Source organism: Bufo bufo, chromosome 6 (genome assembly GCF_905171765.1).
Source record: "Bufo bufo chromosome 6, aBufBuf1.1, whole genome shotgun sequence".
NCBI classification, from domain to species: domain Eukaryota; kingdom Metazoa; phylum Chordata; class Amphibia; order Anura; family Bufonidae; genus Bufo; species Bufo bufo.
In genome coordinates, this window is record NC_053394.1 from 87596485 (window position 1) to 87620615 (window position 24131).

The 24131-nt window shown below is 41.4% G+C and overlaps 1 protein-coding gene across 1 annotated transcript in view; it reads right to left on the reverse strand.

The window, feature by feature from the left end:
• The window catches only part of PCDH15 (protocadherin related 15), a 1608479-nt gene that overhangs the window by 148487 nt on the left and 1435861 nt on the right, over positions 1-24131 (reverse strand). Inside the window, exons 28-29 of the mRNA XM_040438316.1 lie at positions 6029-6205; positions 1372-1590 (exon numbers count right to left, since the gene is read on the reverse strand). Of these exons, the coding sequence (XP_040294250.1) occupies positions 1372-1590; positions 6029-6205 (396 nt within the window). The remainder of the gene's footprint in view (positions 1-1371; positions 1591-6028; positions 6206-24131) is intronic.

Consider the following 24131-nt stretch of genomic DNA (forward strand, 5'->3'; position numbering starts at 1 on the left):
GTGCCATCATCTCTCCCCCTTGTGCCATCAGCTCTCCCCCTTTGTGCCATCAGCTCTGCCCCCTTGTGCCATCAGCTCTGCCCCCTTGTGCCATCAGCTCTGCCCCTTGTGCCATCAGCTCTGCCCCCTTGTGCCATCAGCTCTGCCCCCTTGTGCCATCAGCTCTGCCCCTTGTGCCATCAGCTCTCCCCCCATTGTGCCATCAGCTCTCCCCATTTGTGCCATCATCTGTCCCCCCCTTGTGTCATCAGCTCCTCCCCTTGTGCCATCAGCTCTCCCCCTTTGTGCCATAAGCTCTGCCCCCTTGTGCCATCAGCTCTGCCCCCTTGTGCCATCAGCTCTGCCCCCTTGTGCCATCAGCTCTGCCCCTTGTGCCATCATCTCTCCCCCCATTGTGCCATCAGATCTCCCCCCCATTGTGCCATCATCTCTCTCCCCTTGTGCTATCATCTCTCCCCCCATTGTGCCATCATCTCTCCCCCCATTAAGTCATCAGATCTCCCCCCTTGTGCCATTAGCTCTCCCTCGTTGTGCCATAGTCTCTGCTCCTCCTGACACCCGGATTGCAAAGCGTCATTGGTTGCTATGACGCTGTGCACTCCGGACGCCCGGCCTTAGTCGCTCCCCACCCCCTCGGTTTCACCAACTTACCTTTCTAGCAGGGGCACCGCCGACACTCCATCATTCCACGCTGCTCAGCGCTTGACATCACACAGCGCGTCAAGTCACGGCGTCAGGAGGTCAGTGCAGCGCAGGACCATGGATGTGCTGTGAAGTGTCCGGAGGCCCCCTGCTGGAAAGGTGGGTATTCCAAGTGCCGCGGGAGACCACGGAGTGGGAGTAATAGCTCCGTGGTCACATGACACAAACAAATCTTCGATGCAAGAAATTTGCTTCTTGGATTTTTTTGTGTCAAATTACTCGATTTAATAGAGTAATCGTTTCATCCCTAGTCTCCTCATATGACAAAGAGACCTTTTGAGCCACAATATATGCACCCATATATATTCTTCCACTTAGAAGTCTATTTAAAGAGGTTGTCCAAGATCTTTATATTATTGATCTATTTTTATGATAGGTCACCAAAATCAGATCGTTGGAGGTCCAACTCCTGACACTGCCGCCGATCAGCTGTGGGAAGAGACCACTGCACTCCGGTCAATAGTCACATTCACGTGAATGAGCCTGATCTGCAATACGAAGTATGACCACTATCCAAAGGACCGTGATGTGCTTGGTAAGCTGCAAGAAGATCAAGGTACTCACTGGTCTCCTCAAACAGCTGATGGGTGGGGGTACCAGGTGTCAGCCCACACACAATAGTTTCACACAAACTATTCATGCACATTGTAACAACAACCATCTACTTACTGTTTGTAGCTGACCATCACAATTAATATCGCTGGTATACAGCAGAGGATGATAATAATAGCCAGTGCAAGCAAAGCTCCTTCCGTGTAGCCTACAGCTTGAGCTTGCTTCTTAACATTGGCTACTACATCCGGGGTCCGGATCTCCAAGATACGCCCTCCAAGGCCAATATAGTTCTGGAACTCTTTATTTATGTCGAGAACTTTGCCATCTAAAAATCTGTGTAAGGAAAAATGATAAAAAGTGGAATAGTGTTAGATGTATTTTGGATATTAATTGTTTTTAACTCTTTTTTTGTATTACTCTCAAGTGACTTCTTCATCTACTACTGACCAGAAACTTTCATCCTCATACAATATTACATGTAATCCTAAACGAGTTGGACACTAGATGTCACTACAGCACAGACAAATCAGCTTTACTTCACCATAAATGCAATTGTATAACTGCAAGTCCTAATTACTAATAAATAATCTCCAAATACAAGGTCTTTGAATTATACAGTAGACTTTCAATATGGTCACATTTTAGACCATTTTAGAATCTAGCAATTGGGTATATTAGTCAGGTGACGTAATATCACCTCTAATACTGACTACTGATGTATAGATATGTCGCGAACATAAAATTTTTCGTTCGCGAACGGTGAATGCGAACTTCCGCGAATGTTCGCGAACGGGCGAACTGGGCGAACCGCCATAGACTTCAATATAGAGGCGAATTTTAAAACCCACAGGGACTCTTTCTGGCTACAATAGTGATGGAAAAGTTGTTTCAAGGGGACTAACACCTGGACTGTGGCATGCCGGAGGGGGATCCATGGCAAAACTCCCATGGAAAATTACGTAGTTGACGCAGAGTGTGGTAAGTTGAATTCGCAATGAGATTAATATAACCTGCATTAATCGCACTGCGAATTCAACTTAGAGCTAAGTTCCTAATGGTTGTATTGCTAGAATTGACGAATACAACGAATATAGCACTATATTCTCAATCTTCGTTATATTCTAGCAATACAACCATTAGGAACCCAGCTCTAAGTTGAATTCGCAATGCGATTAACATAACCTGTATTAATCGCATTGCGATTACAACTTAGTCAAATTTGTGACACTGCAGCTTCAGAATAAATCTAAGATGGATGCTGTCCTTGCTTTTTGATAGGAGGTGGGAGGGTCTGGGAGGGAGGGTATGCTGATTGACTGGAATGTGTCTGCTGACTGTGAGGTACAGGGTCAAAGTTTGCTCAATGATGATGCATAGGGGGCGGACCGAACATCGCATATATTCGCCCGCCGCGGCGAACGAGCTATGTTCGCCGGCGAATAGTTCGGGACATCACTACTGATGTAGTATTAGACCAAGAGAAGACAATTTACCATCATAATAAAATTGCATTAACTTTAGCAGTAAAAATTTCTATCAAACATTTGCTATGGCTTTAGATGAGTCTTTCACACTGTTATCAATGGCTTGCATCCTGCTGTTCTTTGCAGGAGATGTTTGAAGATGAACTGCTTGTTCCAGATCTAACATACCATCCCTAATGGCTTCACCTCAGAACTGTGTAAGTTACAGTAGGTCAACCCAAATCATTCTTTCAGATGTAAACTTGCTGTGACTTTTTGTATCATTGCAAATTATAGGACCCCGGTGGATGTATATGCTTCATATATTCCGCAGAGGAAAATCCACTGTGCATATGCTGGAATTCTACAGCAGCAAAATCCATATGGCATGGTACAGATATTGTTGTTGAATTCTTTACATATATGTTGACCATTTGCCGCAGATTTCACCCTCTGCATTGCATGCTGTGGATTCAAAAGCCATACTGCTATTGAAATTACATGAGGATTCCAAGGGAATTTTCTGCAGCATGTGTATGACATTTTCTTAACTGTAGCTATATTATGCTACAGATTTTCTGGTACAGAGAATCCACAGTGCATCCATCCCGCATGACCGTCCCCTTAGAGAGTCATTTTAGAAGTTCTGATACTCCTCACAAGATTCACTAGAAGATTTAAGTTTTTTATTCTGAAGTGAACAAATAATTATTCCTGCTTTAACAAGGAGAAATACAGGGATAGATGGCAGAATGAAAAATTAATATCCCCCAGAGAATTTTTGTGAGTTGCCTCACAGCCCTTTCACTCTGTTCATTAGTGTTCTTCTGGTTGAATGCCACAGCTTTGACTCAGAACAGATGAGAGGGACTGTGAAGCAGGTCAATGCTGAGAGCACTTCACAGTGAAGCTCCACCTTCTGGACACTTGCTGGAACAGTGCCTAAGAGACTAAAAGTTAATATTCACACTACTCCTGATGATAAATCTCCACAAATGGTATGTTGTCCTGCTCTCCCCATCCTCTCTTTAGTGCTAGCAATGGTTTTGCTGACAGACTCACTAAGATGTTTACTCACTAAAATAAAGCAAAGCTTACTTACTGATAGTATTGTAGTTGGAGGTCCAGCCTCTGTAACCACTGTTGATCTCGAGAACGAAGGGACAGAAGTCCCTTTGGCATTTTTCTCGCACAGCACCTGGCCACTCAATGTACAAGGTACTACAACATTGCCCCATTTACTTGAATAGGGCTCGATTGTAGTTTCACACAGAGGGTGGCCGAGAGGCCAGAAGGACAATATAGAAAGGGAAGTGTATGCCTCAATGTGTCCTCCACCAGAAAAGTTTATAAAATTAAAATAAACAGATACAACATTAAAAAGGGAACAAACCTATAATTTTTCTTCTACAGACTTAGATTTAATTAATGACTAAAATTTAATGCAAGATGCATTAACCCTTTTCATGGTCTGGATGACTAACACAAAGCCAGAAGTCCAAGACCAAAACCAATAACTATAATACATAAGACGTTAAAAAAATACAGAGGAAATAGCTTACTTCCTGCAGGCTCATGATGTTTGTCCATTGTCAGGAATTGCTCTCAAAAAGTGATTGATTCTAAATTGCCAATTATATACAGTGAAGCAGTGTGCGGGCAGAAATTTTGGCAGCATCTTTCAACACTAGGCCAAGTGTTCATCATTACTGCTGACAAATCACTAAAACAGGCTATCCTTTAATATTACATAGGTCAAAATAATTTTATCCAGACTTGTTATTCACAAGTGTTAACACAGGTTAGGGCCTCATGCACACGAACGTTGTTTTGGTCCACATCCGAGCCGCTTGGATGCGGACCCATTCACTTCAATGAGGCCGCAAAAGATGCGGACAGCACTCCGTGTGCTGTCCGCATCCGTTGCTCCGTTCCGTGGTCCACCAAAAAATTATAACCTTTCCTATTCTTGTCCTTTTAGCGGACAAGAATAGGCAGTTATATTAATGGCTGTCCATGCCGTTCTGCAAATTGCAGAATGCACATGGATGCCATCCATGTTTTGCGGATCCCCAATTTGCGGACCACAAAATATACAACGGTCGTGTGCATGTAGCCTAATGCTGAGCAATTACTGCAATGATTTTCTATGACTAACTTTTATTTTTAGTTATAATTACAATATCTTTATTTTAGGTTGGTTCTCTACATTAACTTTTTTTAGTGCAGTGTTTGAAGCCAACGCCAGGAATAGGTCAAAAAGAAAGGACACATAAATAAAAGAACAAGCGTTCTCTTCTTTTCTTTTTTTTTTTTCACCTTTTCTTTGTCTTCAAAAACTACATAAAAAAACCTGAATGTGAAAACCCAATCTTAGAGAGACATCACAGAAGTTGTTTTGTTGGTGTAAAGGAATTAGTATTAGGCAATGTTTATTTATTTTTTCTGACAATCAAATTTATGGCATGATAATAGTCACATGAATGATGGTTGGTATTTGTAGACATGCCCTTTTGTTGCCCAGTTTTCTTTGAAACAACCTAGAATGTTTTATAACAAATGACTTGCTGTTCTCGTCACAGCAGGAGCCTCAGGTGAACTCTCACCTTCTCTTATCACATGACAAGTTGCAGCTGCTTTCACTAAGAGGAAATGCCATGCCTCAATTCTTCATCAATAAGACATTGTGAAAATATACTTTCTCTCTAAGGGCACAGTGACAGGAACTTTAAGTTAGATAGTGTGGTCTTCTATTGTCACAGAGGTGCTGTTTCATCCTTGCACTTATTATTATTTTTTCATTCTCTCATCTATTCTTCTTGTTATTTTCATGTCTTACAAGAATATTTTTTTAAATAAACTTATTTCATTTGTTATTTAAATTGTCACTTTACTTTCAACATAGTTTGCATAAATTAATAGTGAAGGGGAATATAAGAAACTTCAGAGAAAAATGCCTCTTTATCCTCCAGCAGCTCATTCCTCCTCTTAGCCCTCCTCTCACTATAAACTTCCATGGACAGCAAGTCTGTGTCTGTCCTTCTGCACTTCCTCCCTACTCCTACCCCCTCCCCTTTCCAATTACTTCTATGGTCCACATGTAATCTGATCCTTCAGTGACCTAAAAACTGTCTCTCAGGATGGATTTAACAGAGAATATTAGATTAGGAGGGTCTAAGGTGGTAGAAAGAAACATTTTCTCTGATAAGACATATTACAATGTTTCTTATATTCACATGTACTATTGATTTATGCAAGATTTGCTGACAGTTTGCTAATATTTAAATAGGTGTTCAGTGTACACTTACTTAAAAAGTTCATTACGGGATATTGCTCGGTTAGTTTGTGGATCAACAGCATAAATCATCAGGTCACACTGAGTGTAGTCCTCTTCTGAAAAACCTTCTCCGAACCTTCTGGCTCCAATCGATTCCACTACAACTGCCGCTCCTGGGATTTGGTCTTGGACATAACGTTCTAAAATACTGAAAGAAAATGCACACAGACAAGTTGTTGAGTGTATGAGATGCATCTTAGAAATGTTTTCCTGTTTTGATAAATTTTGGGAATCATTGGCCTTTCTATTTCAAATTACATTAGAGTTACTTTTGTAACAGCAAGTATCTTTTTCAGCAACATTGCAGTAATTGTACTCCTCCTGTCTTTGGCAACAGGTAGACCATCCATATGGGAAAATATGCAAAATAGACATTGATCCTTGCAGCCTCTGGACTGCAACATTATCCTTTTACAGTTGTTTCTTTAGTTTGAAGTGTTTTAATTTATTGGCATAACATGTATATGTGCTATGTTGCACTGTAAATATTTCTGTAAATATATTTTGCCTTTGCTTTACAGGCCATCTGAACTGCTATATATATTGCTGATACGTTGCGGTGGAAATGTTCATTGCTGGTACCAGGTGTCACTGCTGTGAAAGGGACATGTTATACACTACCCTTAGGTTTTTACCCTCTAGAAAGCAGGCTGAAGCATCAACAGTCAGATCCTATAGAAGAGCATTTGACAGACTAAGGGCTGATTCATATGACCGTTCCCAGTCTGGGAAACATGGCCCATGTGTCAGACGCTCTACCAGACTGACCGTTGCTCCCCTGACCTGAGCTGACTGTATCATAGTGTTTTATTGTGCAGTCAGTTCAGGTCAGGGGAGCTATGGCTGGTTCAAGAGATGAGGCTGACACATCGTGTTTCCCAGGCCGTGTTTCCCAGACTGAGCATAGTCGTGTGTATCAGTTCTAACCATGCAACGTGACATACTGGAGTTTGGTTGGCCTGTGTAAAATATAGGCTGAGTCCTTTTAAACAGGGAAGTGGTGGTGGCTGGATATTGGAGATTGTGACACAAGCCTAAGGGCAATTGCGCAGGACTACCCTGGTTGATAGAGAATCCAGTATGGCTACTTTGCCAAGTAATGTCTAAAGTGCAATTCACTGGTTAAAAGAGCTCACAATTGATCCTAAGGTGTCTGGGAGCTTAAAGGGGTAGTGAAGCGTCTATATTATTCGTCAAAAAGTGACAGGTACCACGCCCCTTTCATTGTTTACCAAAACCCTTCTCGCCACGCCCCTTTCGTCCTCTTAACAGGCCCCCCATCCCCACCCCTTCGCCTCCTCCCTCCCATTCGCCGCCTCCCTCCCAAATCTGAATAATGCAAGCCTGGACATGTCTAGAGACCACGTTATATTATTATGGTAGATAGCCTGGCGGGTTTTTGTTTTTTGGCAGTCTGTGGTTTTGCGTCGCATTGCGCACAAGATCCATCATGTTAGAACCAGGAATAACATCACCCTTATAAATAAATTCACCTTTATCATTCCACGTTGTAACACTGGAATTCTGCTTCAACCTGCTTAACAAAAGTTCCTAATTTTTCTTAAAACGGGGGTTGACATGTGTTACAATTTCAAGGACAGAATCATATTTATTAGCGGGTGTATTTGGCAGTTGTTGATGATCAGGATCAGATTGGTTAACAAGGTTTAAAGTCGCTAGCTCTTTAGTCTCCTGTTTGGCTAGAACCAAGTATCTTTGAATTATATCGGTGTATCTTTTAATTTTCACATCATCCGGCAAGCCAGAGCTGTGTAAAATACCGTTAATTTCATCATCCAAGCGTTGTATCACGCTCTGCCTTACACCGGTCGGCGGTTTAAAGACCTGACTCATCCTCTTGAGCTCGTGTTTTGGAACCAAGTACATTTTCTCCGCATGATCCATTATTTGTTAAAAAGCAAACTCGTTATTAATGGAATTGCAAACCCCAATAGCGGTCCTATGAAACCACCTGTCTGATTCGCTAAGCGCTTCTTTTTCATTATGGGGATTGTTTTATCACACAGCCGCCTTATAGCCTTACGCCACTTCTTTAGTATCTTTTTCTGACGTTCCTTTAGCGGAATTCGTCCTTTTAGGATGTTTAAGGCGATCTCACCTATGGCGGCTATTAAATCATCGCTCGCATGGCGCAAAATAGATTTTCTGACAGATGTCGCTTTTACAAGCGTTTTTAACCACCTCAGCCCCCAGTGCTTAAACACCCTGAAAGACCAGGCCACTTTTTACACTTCTGACCTACACTACTTTCACCGTTTATTGCTCGGTCATGCAACTTACCACCCAAATGAATTTTACCTCCTTTTCTTCTCACTAATAGAGCTTTCATTTGGTGGTATTTCATTGCTGCTGACATTTTTACTTTTTTTGTTATTAATCGAAATTTAACGATTTTTTTGCAAAAAAATGACATTTTTCACTTTCAGTTGTAAAATTTTGCAAAAAAAACGACATCCATATAGAAATTTTGCTCTAAATTTATAGTTCTACATGTCTTTGATAAAAAAAAAATGTTTGGGTAGAAAAAAAATGGTTTGGGTAAAAGTTATAGCGTTTACAAACTATGGTACAAAAATGTGAATTTCCGCTTTTTGAAGCAGCTCTGACTTTCTGAGCACCTGTCATGTTTCCTGAGGTTCTACAATGCCCAGACAGTACAAACACCCCACAAATGACCCCATTTCTGAAAGTACACACCCTAAGGTATTCGCTGATGGGCATAGTGAGTTCATAGAACTTTTTATTTTTTGTCACAAGTTAGCGGAAAATGATGATTTTTTTTTTTTTTTTTTTTTTTCTTACAAAGTCTCATATTCCACTAACTTGTGACAAAAAATAAAAAGTTCTATGAACTCACTATGCCCATCACGAAATACCTTGGGGTCTCTTCTTTCCAAAATGGGGTCACTTGTGGGGTAGTTATACTGCCCTGGCATTCTAGGGGCCCAAATGTGTGGTAAGGAGTTTGAAATCAAATTCAGTAAAAAATGACCTGTGAAATCCGAAAGGTGCTCTTTGGAATATGGGCCCCTTTGCCCACCTAGGCTGCAAAAAAGTGTCACACATCTGGTATTGCCGTACTCAGGAGAAGTTGAGGAATGTGTTTTGGGGTGTCTTTTTACATATACCCATGCTGGGTGAGATAAATATCTTGGTCAAATGACAACTTTGTATAAAAAAATGGGAAAAGTTGTCTTTTGCCAAGATATTTCTCTCACCCAGCATGGGTATATATAAAATGACACCCCAAAACACATTCCCCACCTTCTCCTGAGTACGGAGATACCAGATGTGTGACACTTTTTTGCAGCCTAGGTGGGCAAAGGGGCCCATATTCCAAAGAGCACCTTTCGGATTTCACTCGTCATTTTTTACTGAATTTGATTTCAAACTCCTTACCACACATTTGGGCCCCTAGAATGCCAGGGCAGTATAACTACCCCACAAGTGACCCCATTTTGGAAAGAAGACACCCCAAGGTATTCCGTGAGGGGCATGGCGAGTTCCTAGAATTTTTTATTTTTTGTCACAAGTTAGTGGAAAATGATGATTTTTTTTTTTTTTTTTTTTTTTCATACAAAGTCTCATATTCCACTAACTTGTGACAAAAAATAAAAACTTCCATGAACTCACTATGCCCATCAGCGAATACCTTGGGGTCTCTTCTTTCCAAAATGGGGTCACTTGTGGGGTAGTTATACTGCCCTGGCATTCTAGGGGCCCAAATGTGTGGTAAGGAGTTTGAAATCAAATTCTGTAAAAATTGACCTGTGAAATCCGAAAGGTGCTCTTTGGAATATGGGCCCCTTTGCCCACCTAGGCTGCAAAAAAGTGTCACACATCTGGTATCTCCGTATTCAGTAGAAGTTGGGGAATGTGTTTTGGGGTGTCTTTTTACATATACCCATGCTGGGTGAGAGAAATATCTTGGTCAAATGCCAACTTTGTATAAAAAAATGGGAAAAGTTGTCTTTTGCCAAGATATTTCTCTCACCCAGCAGGGGTATATGTAAAATGACACCCCAAAACACATTCCCCACCTTCTCCTGAGTACGGAGATACCAGATGTGTGACACTTTTTTGCAGCCTAGGTGGGCAAAGGGGCCCATATTCCAAAGAGCACCTTTCGGATTTCACAGGTCATTTATTACAGAATTTGATTTCAAACTCCTTACCACACATTTGGGCCACTAGAATGCCAGGGCAGTATAACTACCCCACAAGTGACCCCATTTTGGAAAGAAGACACCCCAAGGTATTCGCTGATGGACATAGTGAGTTCATGGAAGTTTTTATTTTTTGTCACAAGTTAGTGGAATATGAGACTTTGTATAAAAAAAAAAAAAAAAAAAAAAAAATCAGCATTTTCCACTAACTTGTGACAAAAAATAAAAAATTCTAGGAACTCGCCATGCCCCTCACGGAATACCTTGGGGTGTCTTCTTTCCAAAATGGGGTCACTTGTGGGGTAGTTATACTGCCCTGGCATTTTCCAGGGGCCCTAATGTGTGGTAAGTAGGTAAATGACCTGTGAAATCCTAAAGGTGCTCTTTGGAATATGGGCCCCTTTGCCCACCTAGGCTGCAAAAAAGTGTCACACATGTGGTATCGCCGTATTCAGGAGAAGTTGGGGAATGTGTTTTGGGGTGTCATTTTACATATACCCTTGCTGGGTGAGAGAAATATCTTGGCAAAAGACAACTTTTCCCATTTTTTTATACAAAGTTGGCATTTGACCAAGATATTTCTCTCACCCAGCATGGGTATATGTAAAATGACACCCCAAAACACATTCCCCAACTTCTCCTGAGTACGGCGATACCAGATGTGTGACACTTTTTTGCAGCCTAGATGCGCAAAGGTGCCCAAATTCCTTTTAGGAGGGCATTTTTAGACATTTGGATACCAGACTTCTTCTCACGCTTTGGGGCCCCTAGAATGCCAGGGCAGTATAAATACCCCACATGTGACCCCATTTTGGAAAGAAGACACCCCAAGGTATTCAATGAGGGGCATGGCGAGTTCATAGAAAAAAAAAATTTTTGGCACAAGTTAGCGGAAATTGATATTTTTAATTTTTTTCTCACAAAGTCTCCCGTTCCGCTAACTTGGGACAAAAATTTCAATCTTTCATGGACTCAATATGCCCCTCACGGAATACCTGGGGGTGTCTTCTTTCCGAAATGGGGTCACATGTGGGGTATTTATACTGCCCTGGCATTCTAGGGGCCCTAAAGCGTGAGAAGAAGTCTGGAATATAAATGTCTAAAAAATTTTACGCATTTGGATTCCGTGAGGGGTATGATGAGTTCATGTGAGATTTTATTTTTTGACACAAGTTAGTGGAATATGAGACTTTGTAAGAAAAAAAAAAAATAATTCCGCTAACTTGGGCCAAAAAAATGTCTGAATGGAGCCTTACAGAGGGGTGATCAATGACAGGGGGGTGATCAATGACAGGGGGGGTGATCAATGACAGGGGGGGTGATCAATGACAGGGGGGGTGATCAATGACAGGGGGGGTGATCAATGACAGGGGGGTGATCAATGACAGGGGGGGTGATCAATGACAGGGGGGGTGATCAATGACAGGGGGGGTGATCAATGACAGGGGGGGTGATCAATGACAGGGGGGGTGATCAATGACAGGGGGGTGATCAGGGAGTCTATATGGGGTGATCACCACAGTCATTGATCATGCCCCTGTAAGGCTTCATTCAGACGTCCGGATGCGTTTTGCGGATCCGATCCATCTATCAGTGGATCCGTAAAAATCATGCGGACGTCTGAATGGAGCTTTACAGGGGTGTAATCAATGACAGGGGGGTGATCAGGGAGTCTATATGGGGTGATCACCACAGTCATTGATCACGCCCCTGTAAGGCTTCATTCAGACGTCCGGATGCGTTTTGCGGATCGGATCCATCTATTAGTGCATCCGTAAAAATCATGCGGACATCTGAATGGAGCTTTACAGGGGGGTGATCAGGGAGTCTATATGGGGTGATCACCACAGTCATTGATCATGCCCCTGTAAGGCTTCATTCAGACGTCCGGATGCGTTTTGCGGATCGGATCCATCTATCAGTGCATCCGTAAAAATCATGCGGACATCTGAATGGAGCTTTACAGGGGGTTGATCAATGACAGGGGTGTAATCAATGACAGGGGTGATAACCACAGTCATTGATCACGCCCCTGTAAGGCTTCATTCAGACGTCCGGATGCGTTTTGCGGATCCGATCCATCTATCAGTGCATCCGTAAAAATCATGCGGACATCTGAATGGAGCTTTACAGGGGGTTGATCAATGACAGGGGTGTAATCAATGACAGGGGGGTGATCAGGGAGTCTATATGGGGTGATAACCACAGTCATTGATCACGCCCCTGTAAGGCTTCATTCAGACGTCCGGATGCGTTTTGCGGATCGGATCCATCTATCAGTGCATCCGTAAAAATCATGCGGACATCTGAATGGAGCTTTACAGGGGGGTGATCAGGGAGTCTATATGGGGTGATCACCACAGTCATTGATCATGCCCCTGTAAGGCTTCATTCAGACGTCCGGATGCGTTTTGCGGATCCGATCCATCTATCAGTGCATCCGTAAAAATCATGCGGACGTCTGAATGGAGCTTTACAGGGGGGTGATCAATGACAGGGGTGTGATCAATGACAGGGGGGTGATCAGGGAGTCTATATGGGGTGATAACCACAGTCATTGATCACGCCCCTGTAAGGCTTCATTCAGACGTCCGGATGCGTTTTGCGGATCCGATCCATCTATCAGTGGATCCGTAAAAATCATGCGGACGTCTGAATGGAGCTTTACAGGGGGGAAATCAATGACAGGGGTGTAATCAATGACAGGGGGGTGATCAGGGAGTCTATATGGGGTGATAACCACAGTCATTGATCACGCCCCTGTAAGGCTTCATTCAGACGTCCGGATGCGTTTTGCGGATCCGATCCATCTATCAGTGGATCCGTAAAAATCATGCGGACGTCTGAATGGAGCTTTACAGGGGGTTGATCAATGACAGGGGGGTAATCAATGACAGGGGGGTGATCAGGGAGTCTATATGGGGTGATCAGGTGCTAATAAGGGGTTAATAAGTGACGGGGGGGGGTGTAGTGTAGTGTAGTGGTGCTTGGTGCTACTTTACTGAGCTACCTGTGTCCTCTGGTGGTCGATCCAAACAAAGGGGACCACCAGAGGACCAGGTAGCAGGTATATTAGACGCTGTTATCAAAACAGCGTCTAATATACCTGTTAGGGGTTAAAAAAATCACATCTCCAGCCTGCCAGCGAACGATCGCCGCTGGCAGGCTGGAGATCAACTCTCTTACCTTCCGTTCCTGTGAGCGCGCGCGCCTGTGTGCGCGCGTTCACAGGAAATCTCGCGTCTCGCGAGATGACGCACGGATGCGTCCAGGAGGAATGAATCAACCACCTTCCGGACGCATCCGTGCGTTAGGCGGTCGGGAGGTGGTTAAGTAAGCTCTTAGACATCCTGTCTCTGCTGTGTAAACGTCCTAGAATGCGCGTAACCTTCTAAATCTCACTTTTTTAAACTATTTCTCTTCTAGATATACACAGCCGGCAATGCTGGCGGTAAGAACCCCGACCTTAAACGAAGTTGCTCTGGTGTAGTAGCCCTTAAATCTACTAGCAGGTGGCCATATGAAATTAACGGTATTTTACACAGCTCTGGCTTGCCGGATGATGTGAAAATTAAAAGATACACCGATATAATTCAAAGATACTTGGTTCTAGCCAAACAGGAGACTAAAGAGCTAGCGACTTTAAACCTTGTTAACCAATCTGATCCTGATCATCAACAACTGCCAAATACACCCGCTAATAAATACGATTCTGTCCTTGAAATTGTAACACATGTCAACCCCCGTTTTAAGAAAAATGCTGAACTTTTGTTAAGGGTTGGGCTCCAGTGAACAAAGCAGACATAGCAGAGCTGGAGAGGGTCCAGAGGAGGGCAACTAAAGTAATAACTGGAATGGGGCAACTACAGTACCCTGAAAGATTATCAAAATTAGGGTTATTCACGTTAGAAAAAAGACGACTGAGGGGAGATCTAATTACTATGTATAAATATATCAGGGGTCAGTACAGAGATCTATCCCATCATCTATTTATCCCCAGGACTGTGACTGTGACTGTGACGAGGGGACATCCTCGGCGTCTGGAGGAAAGAAGGTTTGTACACAAACATAGAAAAGGATTCTTTACGGTAAGAGCAGTGAGACTATGGAACTCTCTGCCTGAGGAGGTGGTGATGGTGAGTACAATAAAGGAATTCAAGAGGGGCCTGGATGTGTTTCTAGAGCGTAATAATATTACAGGCTATAGCTACTAGAGAGGGGTCGTTGTTCCAGGGAGTCATTCTGATTGCCTGATTGGAGTTGGGAAGGAATTTTTTATTCCCCTAAAGTGAGGAAAATTGGCTTTTACCTCACAGGGTTTTTTTGCCTTCCTCTGGATCAACTTGCAGGATAACAGGCCGAACTGGATGGACAAATGTCTTTTTTCGGCCTTATGTACTATGTTACTATGTTACTATGTTAGAATGCCAGTGTTACAACGTGGAATGATAAAGGTGAATTTATTTATAAGGGTGATGTTATTCCTGGTTCTAACATGATGGATCTTGTGCGCAATGCGACGCAAAACCACAGACTGGCAAAAAACTAAAACCCGCCAGGCTGGGTTGCATTTATGCATGCCATGGTGGACATAAATATGCCGTCTACTGTTGTGGGTAATTCATCTACTAGAGAGATTCTGGACGGTTTAAAAACAAACTTGAATGAGTCGACTGTAAGTGCCACACCTAATCGCACTCTCCTGACCGCCCCCTCCACACCTATGGGTATAAGACAGGGTAGTCTGTTACCTAAAAGAAGGACATCGCCAATGTTACAATCTTCTTGGTTAAGCTTGTGAATACGGATTATGTGTAGATATTATTAATGTAATGTATATTGTAACCCAGCTAAACGTATTTTTGTGTGAATACTGATTATGTGTAGATATTATTAATGTAATGTATATTGTAACCGTGCTAAACGTATTTTTTGTATTTATATATGTGTTGTAACGTTGCCGCTTTTCTGCAAGTTGTTTATCTGCTCAATAAAGTTTTTAAAACTTTTATTTTGTTTGTGCTCAATTCGTTTACTGTCAATAAGGGGCTCGCTGTGTGGGCCTCTAGACATGTCCAGGCACGCATTTACCATAATAATATAAGTGCAAAATACATGAGCCCCTGCCCAGACACGTTTTTACCCTATGTCGCTGTATGGACGGCTGTATGTGGTATGCGCGGTGTGTCATACACTCGTTCAATAATGTTTTAATAAATACATATGGGTCACAACTGAGAGATTGACTAATTCATAATATATTAATACATTCATAAAATATTGAGGTGTAGGTGAGAAATTGACAAATGTAATGTTTTAATAAACCCATAATCATAATGATATGGGCTGGGTGGAGGTAGCTATCTACCATAATAGTATAACGCGGTCTCTAGACATGTCCAGGCAAGCATTATTCATATTTGGGAGGTAGGAGGCGAAGGGGTGGGGGTGGGAGATGTGGAGGTCGCTATCTACCATAATAATATAACGTGGTCTCTAGACATGTCCAGGCAAGCATTATTCAGATTTGGGAGGGAGGAGGCGAATGGGAGGGAGGAGGCGAAGGGGTGGGGGGCCTGTCAAGAGGACGAAAGGGGCGTGTTGACGAGAGGGGTTTTGGTAAACAATGAAAGGGGCGTGGTACCTGTCACTTTTTGACGAATAATATAGACGCTTCACTACTTATAGGCTTGTGCTAGTAGTTAATGAGCTTATGTGTGTTCTGTGTAGGCTACAGTCTAAATAGTGACAGCTGAGATATACTGTGAACTTGTGTGGTTAGGTCTGAGGAGTCTGTGGGGGCTGTTAAAATAGTCAATCCAGTATAGGGATCAGTATTGGGATAAGTAAGTGGTACTATGCTCAAACATAGGAGAGACTGCAGTTAGGTCATGATGGGATTTGGAACGATGCTTGTCTATTGGGCCAGCAAGATGGGTACAGTGGGAACTGGTTATGCAACAAGTCTGAGATGTGGCCGAAATGTGTCTTGAACAAGACTTAAGTGGGTGGAGTAGACAGTGAGAGGGGTGATGTAGTGGGATCCTTCAGAAAGGCAGGTCCCCCTAATCTGACAGCTTCTGCACTGATGGACTGAGTGCAGAGTGTGTGGAGAGGACCTAGGAAGTGGTCTGACTGTACCATTATGAGAATACTGGGTGTGGCTGTGGAGGGACGTGTAGGAAACCATATAATATGGATATTCATGAAAAGTGACAAAAAGCGAGTCATAGAACCCTTTAGATGTAGACAAAATGGATGGGAGGATGGAACCCCTGAGAGGCAGTGAACTATGACCAGTGGACATAACCCTTGAGAGCAGAGTGTAAAAGAGAGAAAGACAGACACTACATAGCATTTTTGAAAACATGGCGTGAGAATATATAGTCTGTGGCCCTGGGAAATAAACAGAGACCAGACAACCAGTTACCAGAATTATAGAAGGTTTGGTTTGCTTGTTCTGCAATGTTAAAGAATGATGGCACCACAAAGACTCTTAAAGTGTCAGTAAACAAGATGCATATTATGCCACTGTGTATCTTTTTTCTTAAAGGGGGACCTTTTAAGTACATCCATGTTACACACTGACGTTATTATGAGGAACAGAGATGGGACAAGTGGGATTTCAACCCATCCCATCCTATTATCTCCACCCCAATGCAAAGTGTGAGTGTTACAGTATGTGATGGGATATGTGAGCATGAACTGAGAAAAACCTTGGTCAGAAATTAAAAGAAATATAGGCAAAGAGTGGACATATATATGACAAATAGAGTTGCCCCTTAAACTAAGTAGTGCCAGCTTCAAATCATATAGGTTTGCCTTGCATTTGACAAAACCCAGAATACTGTAGTTATAATCTTCATTGTTCAGGCTTGTTCTCCAGCATTAATATGATTATAAAAGCCTGTTACTTACAATGGAGAGATTAGTGTTTTGAGCTATTGCAGTAATGTGTTAGACTTTTGTTTCATGTTTTCTCAGGAAAATCCACTGCTATAGAATCAAGGAAGCAAAGTTGGCTGAAATGACCAGCATCACAGTGCCAGCTACTCATGTGGCTCCTGGTTGGAACAGAAGCTAATATCAAGCCATTTATTTGTTTTTTTAAAACCTTTTTCATTACTGCACTATAAACCTTAAGAACTTATGTCACGTATGCCAAGGTGTCTTTGACAATGCCTGCATTTAAAACATCAGCTATTTCATTTCCAAGGTTGTAGAAGCAATGGATTTTAATCATTAAATGTACAGATCTTGTCTTCCAATACAGGATAACAGAAGACTGTGGTATTTAATTAAAGCTTTGTAGAATTAATATTCGGGCATAGCTAAGTCACGTCTCCGCGCTGACATGAACCAGGAGGTTGAGGAGGCACAGTGGAAAAAAAAGATAATGCAATTAGAGTGGCAAAGTAGAGAAAGCAGCTGTATAACTTATCAAATAAAGTTTATTCTAACACTCGTAGAAGAATTAGATACTGCAATGCTTTAAAGGGTTAACCCTTTTTATTCTTAAACCTCTTTGAACTTTAACAATTAGAGATCATTATTCCATTTAGATAAAAATTTTGTAGCCAGCAACTGCTCTGTTAAACATGATAGGCTTTGAGAGTTCAGATGATTAGCCGTATCAGGTGCCACCATTCTCCTCTGTGGAATGATGGATGACATGAGTGATAGAATAACTGCTCTAGGGATGTAGAGAGGACTTTTTACATTCTTAATGGGGTTGTCCAGGATTTTTATATTGATGGTCTATTCTTTAAATAGGCCATCAACATCTAATTGGTGGAAGTCCGACATTCTGCACCTCCCCCGATAAACTGTTCCAAAGTGGCTCCAACATCGGAAGTAAGCACCAGAACCACATAGCTATAGCCATTGTGGAGTGGATAGAGCTGGTTACTACATTGATGCTCCCCTTGGAATGGATGGGAGCAGTGCTACATCATACACTACACAAAGATGGAAATATGTAGCTCCAGTGTTTCCTTTCAGTGCCAGAGGGTGTGCGGGGTGACAGACCTCCACCAGTCAGATATTGATGGCCTATCCTCAACACTGGAGAACAATACACATCTTGTTTGCATTTTGGCAGTCTAGAGGAAGTACTATCACTGGATTTTAATATTTGCCACCAGTCCTAGTAAATGCAATTGACATTCAGATCTCCACAAAAACATGTAGCCTCAAGTTTAGGGCTTATGCACATGGCCGTTGTGCGGGCGTTCCATGCATTGGGGACCGCAATTTGAGGTCCCCAATGTACGGGTAACATCCGTGCAGCGGCCCGGGATGGATGAAGACCCATTCAACTTGAAAAAGTCTGTGATCCGTCCACATCGTAAAAAAAAATAGAACATGTTCTATTTTTTTGCGGTGCGGAGGCACTGACAGAAACACCACGGAAGCACTCCATAGTGCTTCCGTGGGCTTCCGATCCATGCTTCCGTTCCGCACTACACTGCATGTCAAGTTAATGGGTCAGCATCCATGATGCAGTGGGCATAAGGTCGGTGCCCGTGTATTGTGGACCCACTGTATGCGGCCAGCAATAAGGCCACGGCCGGCGAACAGCCGTGTGCATGAGGCCTTACATAGATAGAGGTTGTTTATATGGCATGCTGTATGCAATTGGAAAAAAAAAAAAAAACACTTTCACACTACTCTTTTGGACTGTGGGACACACACACATGGGGAATGTATCATGTCACAGTTCTACATGAGTCACAAATTTTAGCTTAAGGCCTCCTGCTCACGATCGTTTTTTTTCCCCGTTTACTGGACGTTTTTTGCGTTCCGTATACGGTCCGTATACGGAACCATTCATTTCAATGGTTCCGCAAAAAAAACTTTATGTACTCCGTATGCATTCCGTTTCCGTATTTCCGTTTTTCAGTTTCGTTTAAAGATAGAACATGTCCTATTATTGCCCGCAAATCACGTTCCGTGGCTCCATTCAAGTCAATGGGTCCGCAAAAAAACAGAACACATACGGAAATGCATCCGTATGTCTTCCGTTTCCGTTCCGTTTTTTGAAGAACCATGTATTGAAAATGTTATGCCCAGCCCAATTTTATCTATGTAATTACTGTATGCTTTATATGTCATATGGAAAAACGGAACAGAAAAACGGAACGGAAACGGAAACACAACAGAAACAAAAAACGGAACAACGGATCCGTGAAAAACGGACCGCAAAACACTGAAAAAGCCATACGGTCGTGTGCAGGAGGCCTAAGATGCAGTTTGCACCAAAATTTGGAACTTTTATATTTTTTTATAACATATTGTGATTTTTGAAAAGTGGGTGGGAACTTGATTGAACTTGATGGACGTTTGTCTTTTTTAAATCGTAACTATATGTAAAAATGTGCCAAAATACATCAAGGGGTGTGTGTTTGATAGATTTGTCCCAGCTTTCACCAAAGTAAATGCAAAGCAAAATTGACCTAAAATAGTCCTCATATGATAAATTCCCCTGACTGTATATACTTATCCTATATTAGACCAACATGAAAAGTTATTTTGCAAATGCACTCATTCAGTATACATAGTAAATATGAAGCCAATAATTCATATCCATTATATTTCATATACTGTTGCTTCTATACATTATGTTTTCCTCTGATAAAGTAATAGTGATTATATTTTACTTCTAAATCAGAATCAGCTGCCAACTAAAAAGTACTAATCAGTTGTTATAGAGGAGCACAACATAGAATATCTGTGTAATTTATGAAATAAAGATGACATGCACCTCTGATTTTTTCTATTATTAATTTATATCGGTATTATAAAAACAACCCTGGAGTATCATGGTTTGCATAACCAGTCAATATCTCAAATTAATTTTGTTGGCTATATTGTATAACTAAACAAGGTACCGTAATTAATTTTGTAATAAGCCGGAACTCTGGAGTGACAATACACTTCGCTTATACAACATAAAAAGCTTTGAGATCTTCATCTTAGTTTTTCTTTGATTTTCTTTTTTGCTTTGTTGAAATTAATTATGAATAAATGTAGAAGATTTTCTGTCAGTTTTTCCACACTTTTAACTATTTTATGATATCATACAGATTAAGGAAACTAAAAGGAAAAACATATTTGTTGCTCATAGCAGCCAATCACAACAACTTAAAATGAGATCTCTACTATGGTTGGTTGCTAGGGGACACGATAAACAGATTTTGATTAATTTTACCCCTATGTTTTTTAGGGAAGCACAGACATCCAGGCCTTACTAACAAAAACAGCTATATGTCTGCTAAAAAATCAGTTGTAAAAACATGATGCACACAGAGGTTCTATATATAGCAACAATATGGATCACATAATCGTAATCACCATCAGAGATAGTGAGCCTCTATAGTCAGTCTACACAGAGCATGATTTAATAACATCCTGAGTTATGGCTGTATACACAGGTAATACTGTATTGTTAATTCCAAATTAGAGTTTTCCTAGCAGCAACTGGTTAGTTACACCTTTGGGATCCATTAATAGAGGGTCTGTGGTATTTTGATGATCTACCTGGTGCAGATGTAGGGTCTGGTCACGTTGTTTCAGAGGCTTCCTGTTAGAGGTATACAGTATGTTGGATGGATTTGTACACCTCCAGCTGAAGGCTCTGCTGAACACTCATTAGGTCAATAGCTATCACGTCTAATCTATACACATACATGCCTGACTCTGCAAAGCTTCCCTATGTTCTCAGTAGGAAAAGGGGAAGAGGCAATTGCCAGATCCCTCTGGTAATGGCTTACCATTTGAGAGCAAAAGGTTTGGGTAGTTGAAATCCCACATGCCATTCCTTATCTCCCCAGTCATCAGCCACTGGGGGAGAGTCGGTAGGACTCTATATACATTAGATGATTGGTAGATCCTACCAAAATCGGTGGGTTTGGCCAACAAACATAAAAAGCATATGACCAGCTTTAGGATCCTTTAACATGGGCTTATATCTGGCCATAATTAGAGCAGATAGAAAATATAACAAGTTAATTCCATCGCCATACCATTTACAAACTTACCAGCATGGTAAATTTGAGGCATGTATTCCCACCTTTGAATGCCACAACATATGGGGACCGTAAACCTATAGGTAAGTCTTACATGAGCCCTATCTATTCTGTCCTGGGACATCCAGAATTTGCCAGGACTGTCTCTGAAAATTAGTAACAGACCCTGCAAATTCTGGACTGTTGGCAACTATTTTCAATATTGTTATCAGCATCCCATATTTAGATGGGGAGATATGATGCAGAAAACAATGTGATCAGCCACTTTTTGCCATGTTTGCAGGGGTCAATGATCGGGAACAGGCATTCTTATGAATGCTCAAAGACGATTGACAGCCCATGTTTAAATATCAGGCAGTTATTATGTAAATAATGATATTGGTGGGATTGAAAACAATAATTGAGGCCATCTTGTTACATTTATATGGTGAACCTAAGGGCATATGCAGATCTCATAGGGTCCTAAAGCAAAACTTAGTATGTGACTCCCTGCTCCGCCATGTTTCCCAGCACGCATGCAGCAAACACTCCTGTACAATGTAATGCCCCAGGTTTCAGAAAAAATTACAATTTATTAAGCAGAGGAAATTTTAATAATAATAAAAAAAAAATTGTAATACAAAGTTCACAATACACTTTACCCACTTTATGCAACTTCTATGTTGGAAAAAGTGGAATAGGGAATATATAGCACTCATTCCGAACTTCATGTTTCTCAATGTATTCACACTAGACAACTGGCAAAAATAGAGTGATAAATCTGCTTCCCTTCTATTAGAAAGCTGGCTGCCTGTAGCAACCACTAAGTGGATCTCAGTGCATCGAAATTTATACAGTTATTATTTACTGGAATGGAAGTTCCAACAATCTCTTTGCATTGAGCTCCCCCTAGTGGTGGCTGCAAGAAAACTAAATGCTTTCTTGTTGGGAAAAGTAGGAGTTCAGTGCTAGCCCACCTTACCACAGGCCCCGTGGCAGTTGCATTGTCTGCCTCCATTAAAGGTATGCCACTGGGTGGGCCTGTTAATTTCCCCTTCAAGGACTTTTGTTCTTCTTATATAATAAAGTAAATAATGCTCCTCTCTTCTATAGTTGTACCCAGAGAGCTACAGTGATTCATAACCCTACAAATCTAAAGTATCCACTAGTAATATTCTTCAGTTTATAAAAAAAATAGTATAAAGTAAGGTATTCATCTTGACTATGCCAATACAATATTGTCATTCACTGACACCAGGGCTTATTATTTATCGTAACAATGTACTTCAGCCACAGCGTAAGCAACAAACATTAAGGAAAACTATATAATGTAAGTCAGGGTAAGACTTTTGCTACTACATGACCTCAGGCAAGGAAATAACAAGCATACAGATATTTAGAAATCTTTACAATTCACCTATGTTGTGTCATGTCAAACAAAAGAAGAACCATGGGATTTTGACTTGTGATTATAATACTATGCAGAGAACATTTTATTTTTTCTTACAGAAATGTTCACAGTAAGCATTAAATTCGCTTTACAATGACATCTTTCTGTAGCCGTCTATGTAGGTATGTACAGAATATAGTTGACATCTGCCTAAACCCATACTAAAATATATGATAAGTTTTACCCCTTTGATGCTGTTATTAATGTGATTGCCTTACAGTGAGTTTGAATAAATAGAGCGGTGTCAATTCCATAGTACAATGGAACTAATTGCATCAAGAATCTAATAATGTGGCACTTGTTTTCAGAACTGCAATTTAATGAAAACCATAAGCCAAAGGCTGAGAAGAGGATATCATTTTATTTGGACTTTCTGTCATAAAAAGTGAAGTTTTAATAGATTTTTTTGACCAGAGTCTCTGATTATCAGGTCCTACTGTCCCGTCCCATTGATGCAAGAACTTTTACTGCAATAGCCTACAGGAGACCAATGAGAACACCATTTTGCAAGGATATACATAAGGGGCATATTACAGGGTTAAGAACACATCCTTGTACAGTACTTTCAGCTCATACCTATGGCTCTCATCCTATGGTTGTGACACTTGTGAAAAGTGCTAGTGAAAGGTGAACATTCTATGGGAAATATTCACACCTCTAGTAGATGGCAGACATCACAACATATAACAGTCAGGTCAGAGAGGAAGGGGAAGGTGTAGTGCCCTGGAGCTATTTGTAGATACTATGAAAAGCCATCAACTCCCAACTTTATTGCACTTTGAAGGGTTAACTTGCACTGTTATTTATGCTATGTGCTGTTTTTTATTGTGGAACTGTAGTTATATGTTTACTATAATATATTCTGTTCATTTGCACTGTTATTACACTAAAGATGCACTGAACTGTGGAAAGGGTTAATACACTGTCAGCTAGTACTGAGATAATTTATTGATTTTCTACCTATGCAAAATTTTGGAGGGGAAAAATCAGACACTGACTGTATAGTTTTATTCTGTTGTTTATGTCTGGAAAAACTGCCTAGTAATTCCCACAGGCTTGCATTGAAACTCTATACAGGTCTATGATAGACAGAAATTGTAACAATGTTTCCGTTTAGGCTATACTTCTTCACTTCACCCCTCCGACTAGATGGTTTTAATTCAGCTAGAAACTATATATAAAAAGAACAGTCAGAGTCCCTAGTTGTCTGCAGATAGGGACCAGTGCTTAGTAGGAGAGACTGCATATGTGATGCCTAGATGGGGATGCTACTAGCCTGTTGACCAGGGAGCCAGACCGACAACTAAGCAGATGTCACGGAACCATGAACCAGACGTACAACAAGAGATAAGTGAAAATAGAAGGCTTTATTGAAAATAAAGCTGTAAAGCAAAAGTCCAAACGGATGGTGAAACCGAGCAGAGTCTTTGC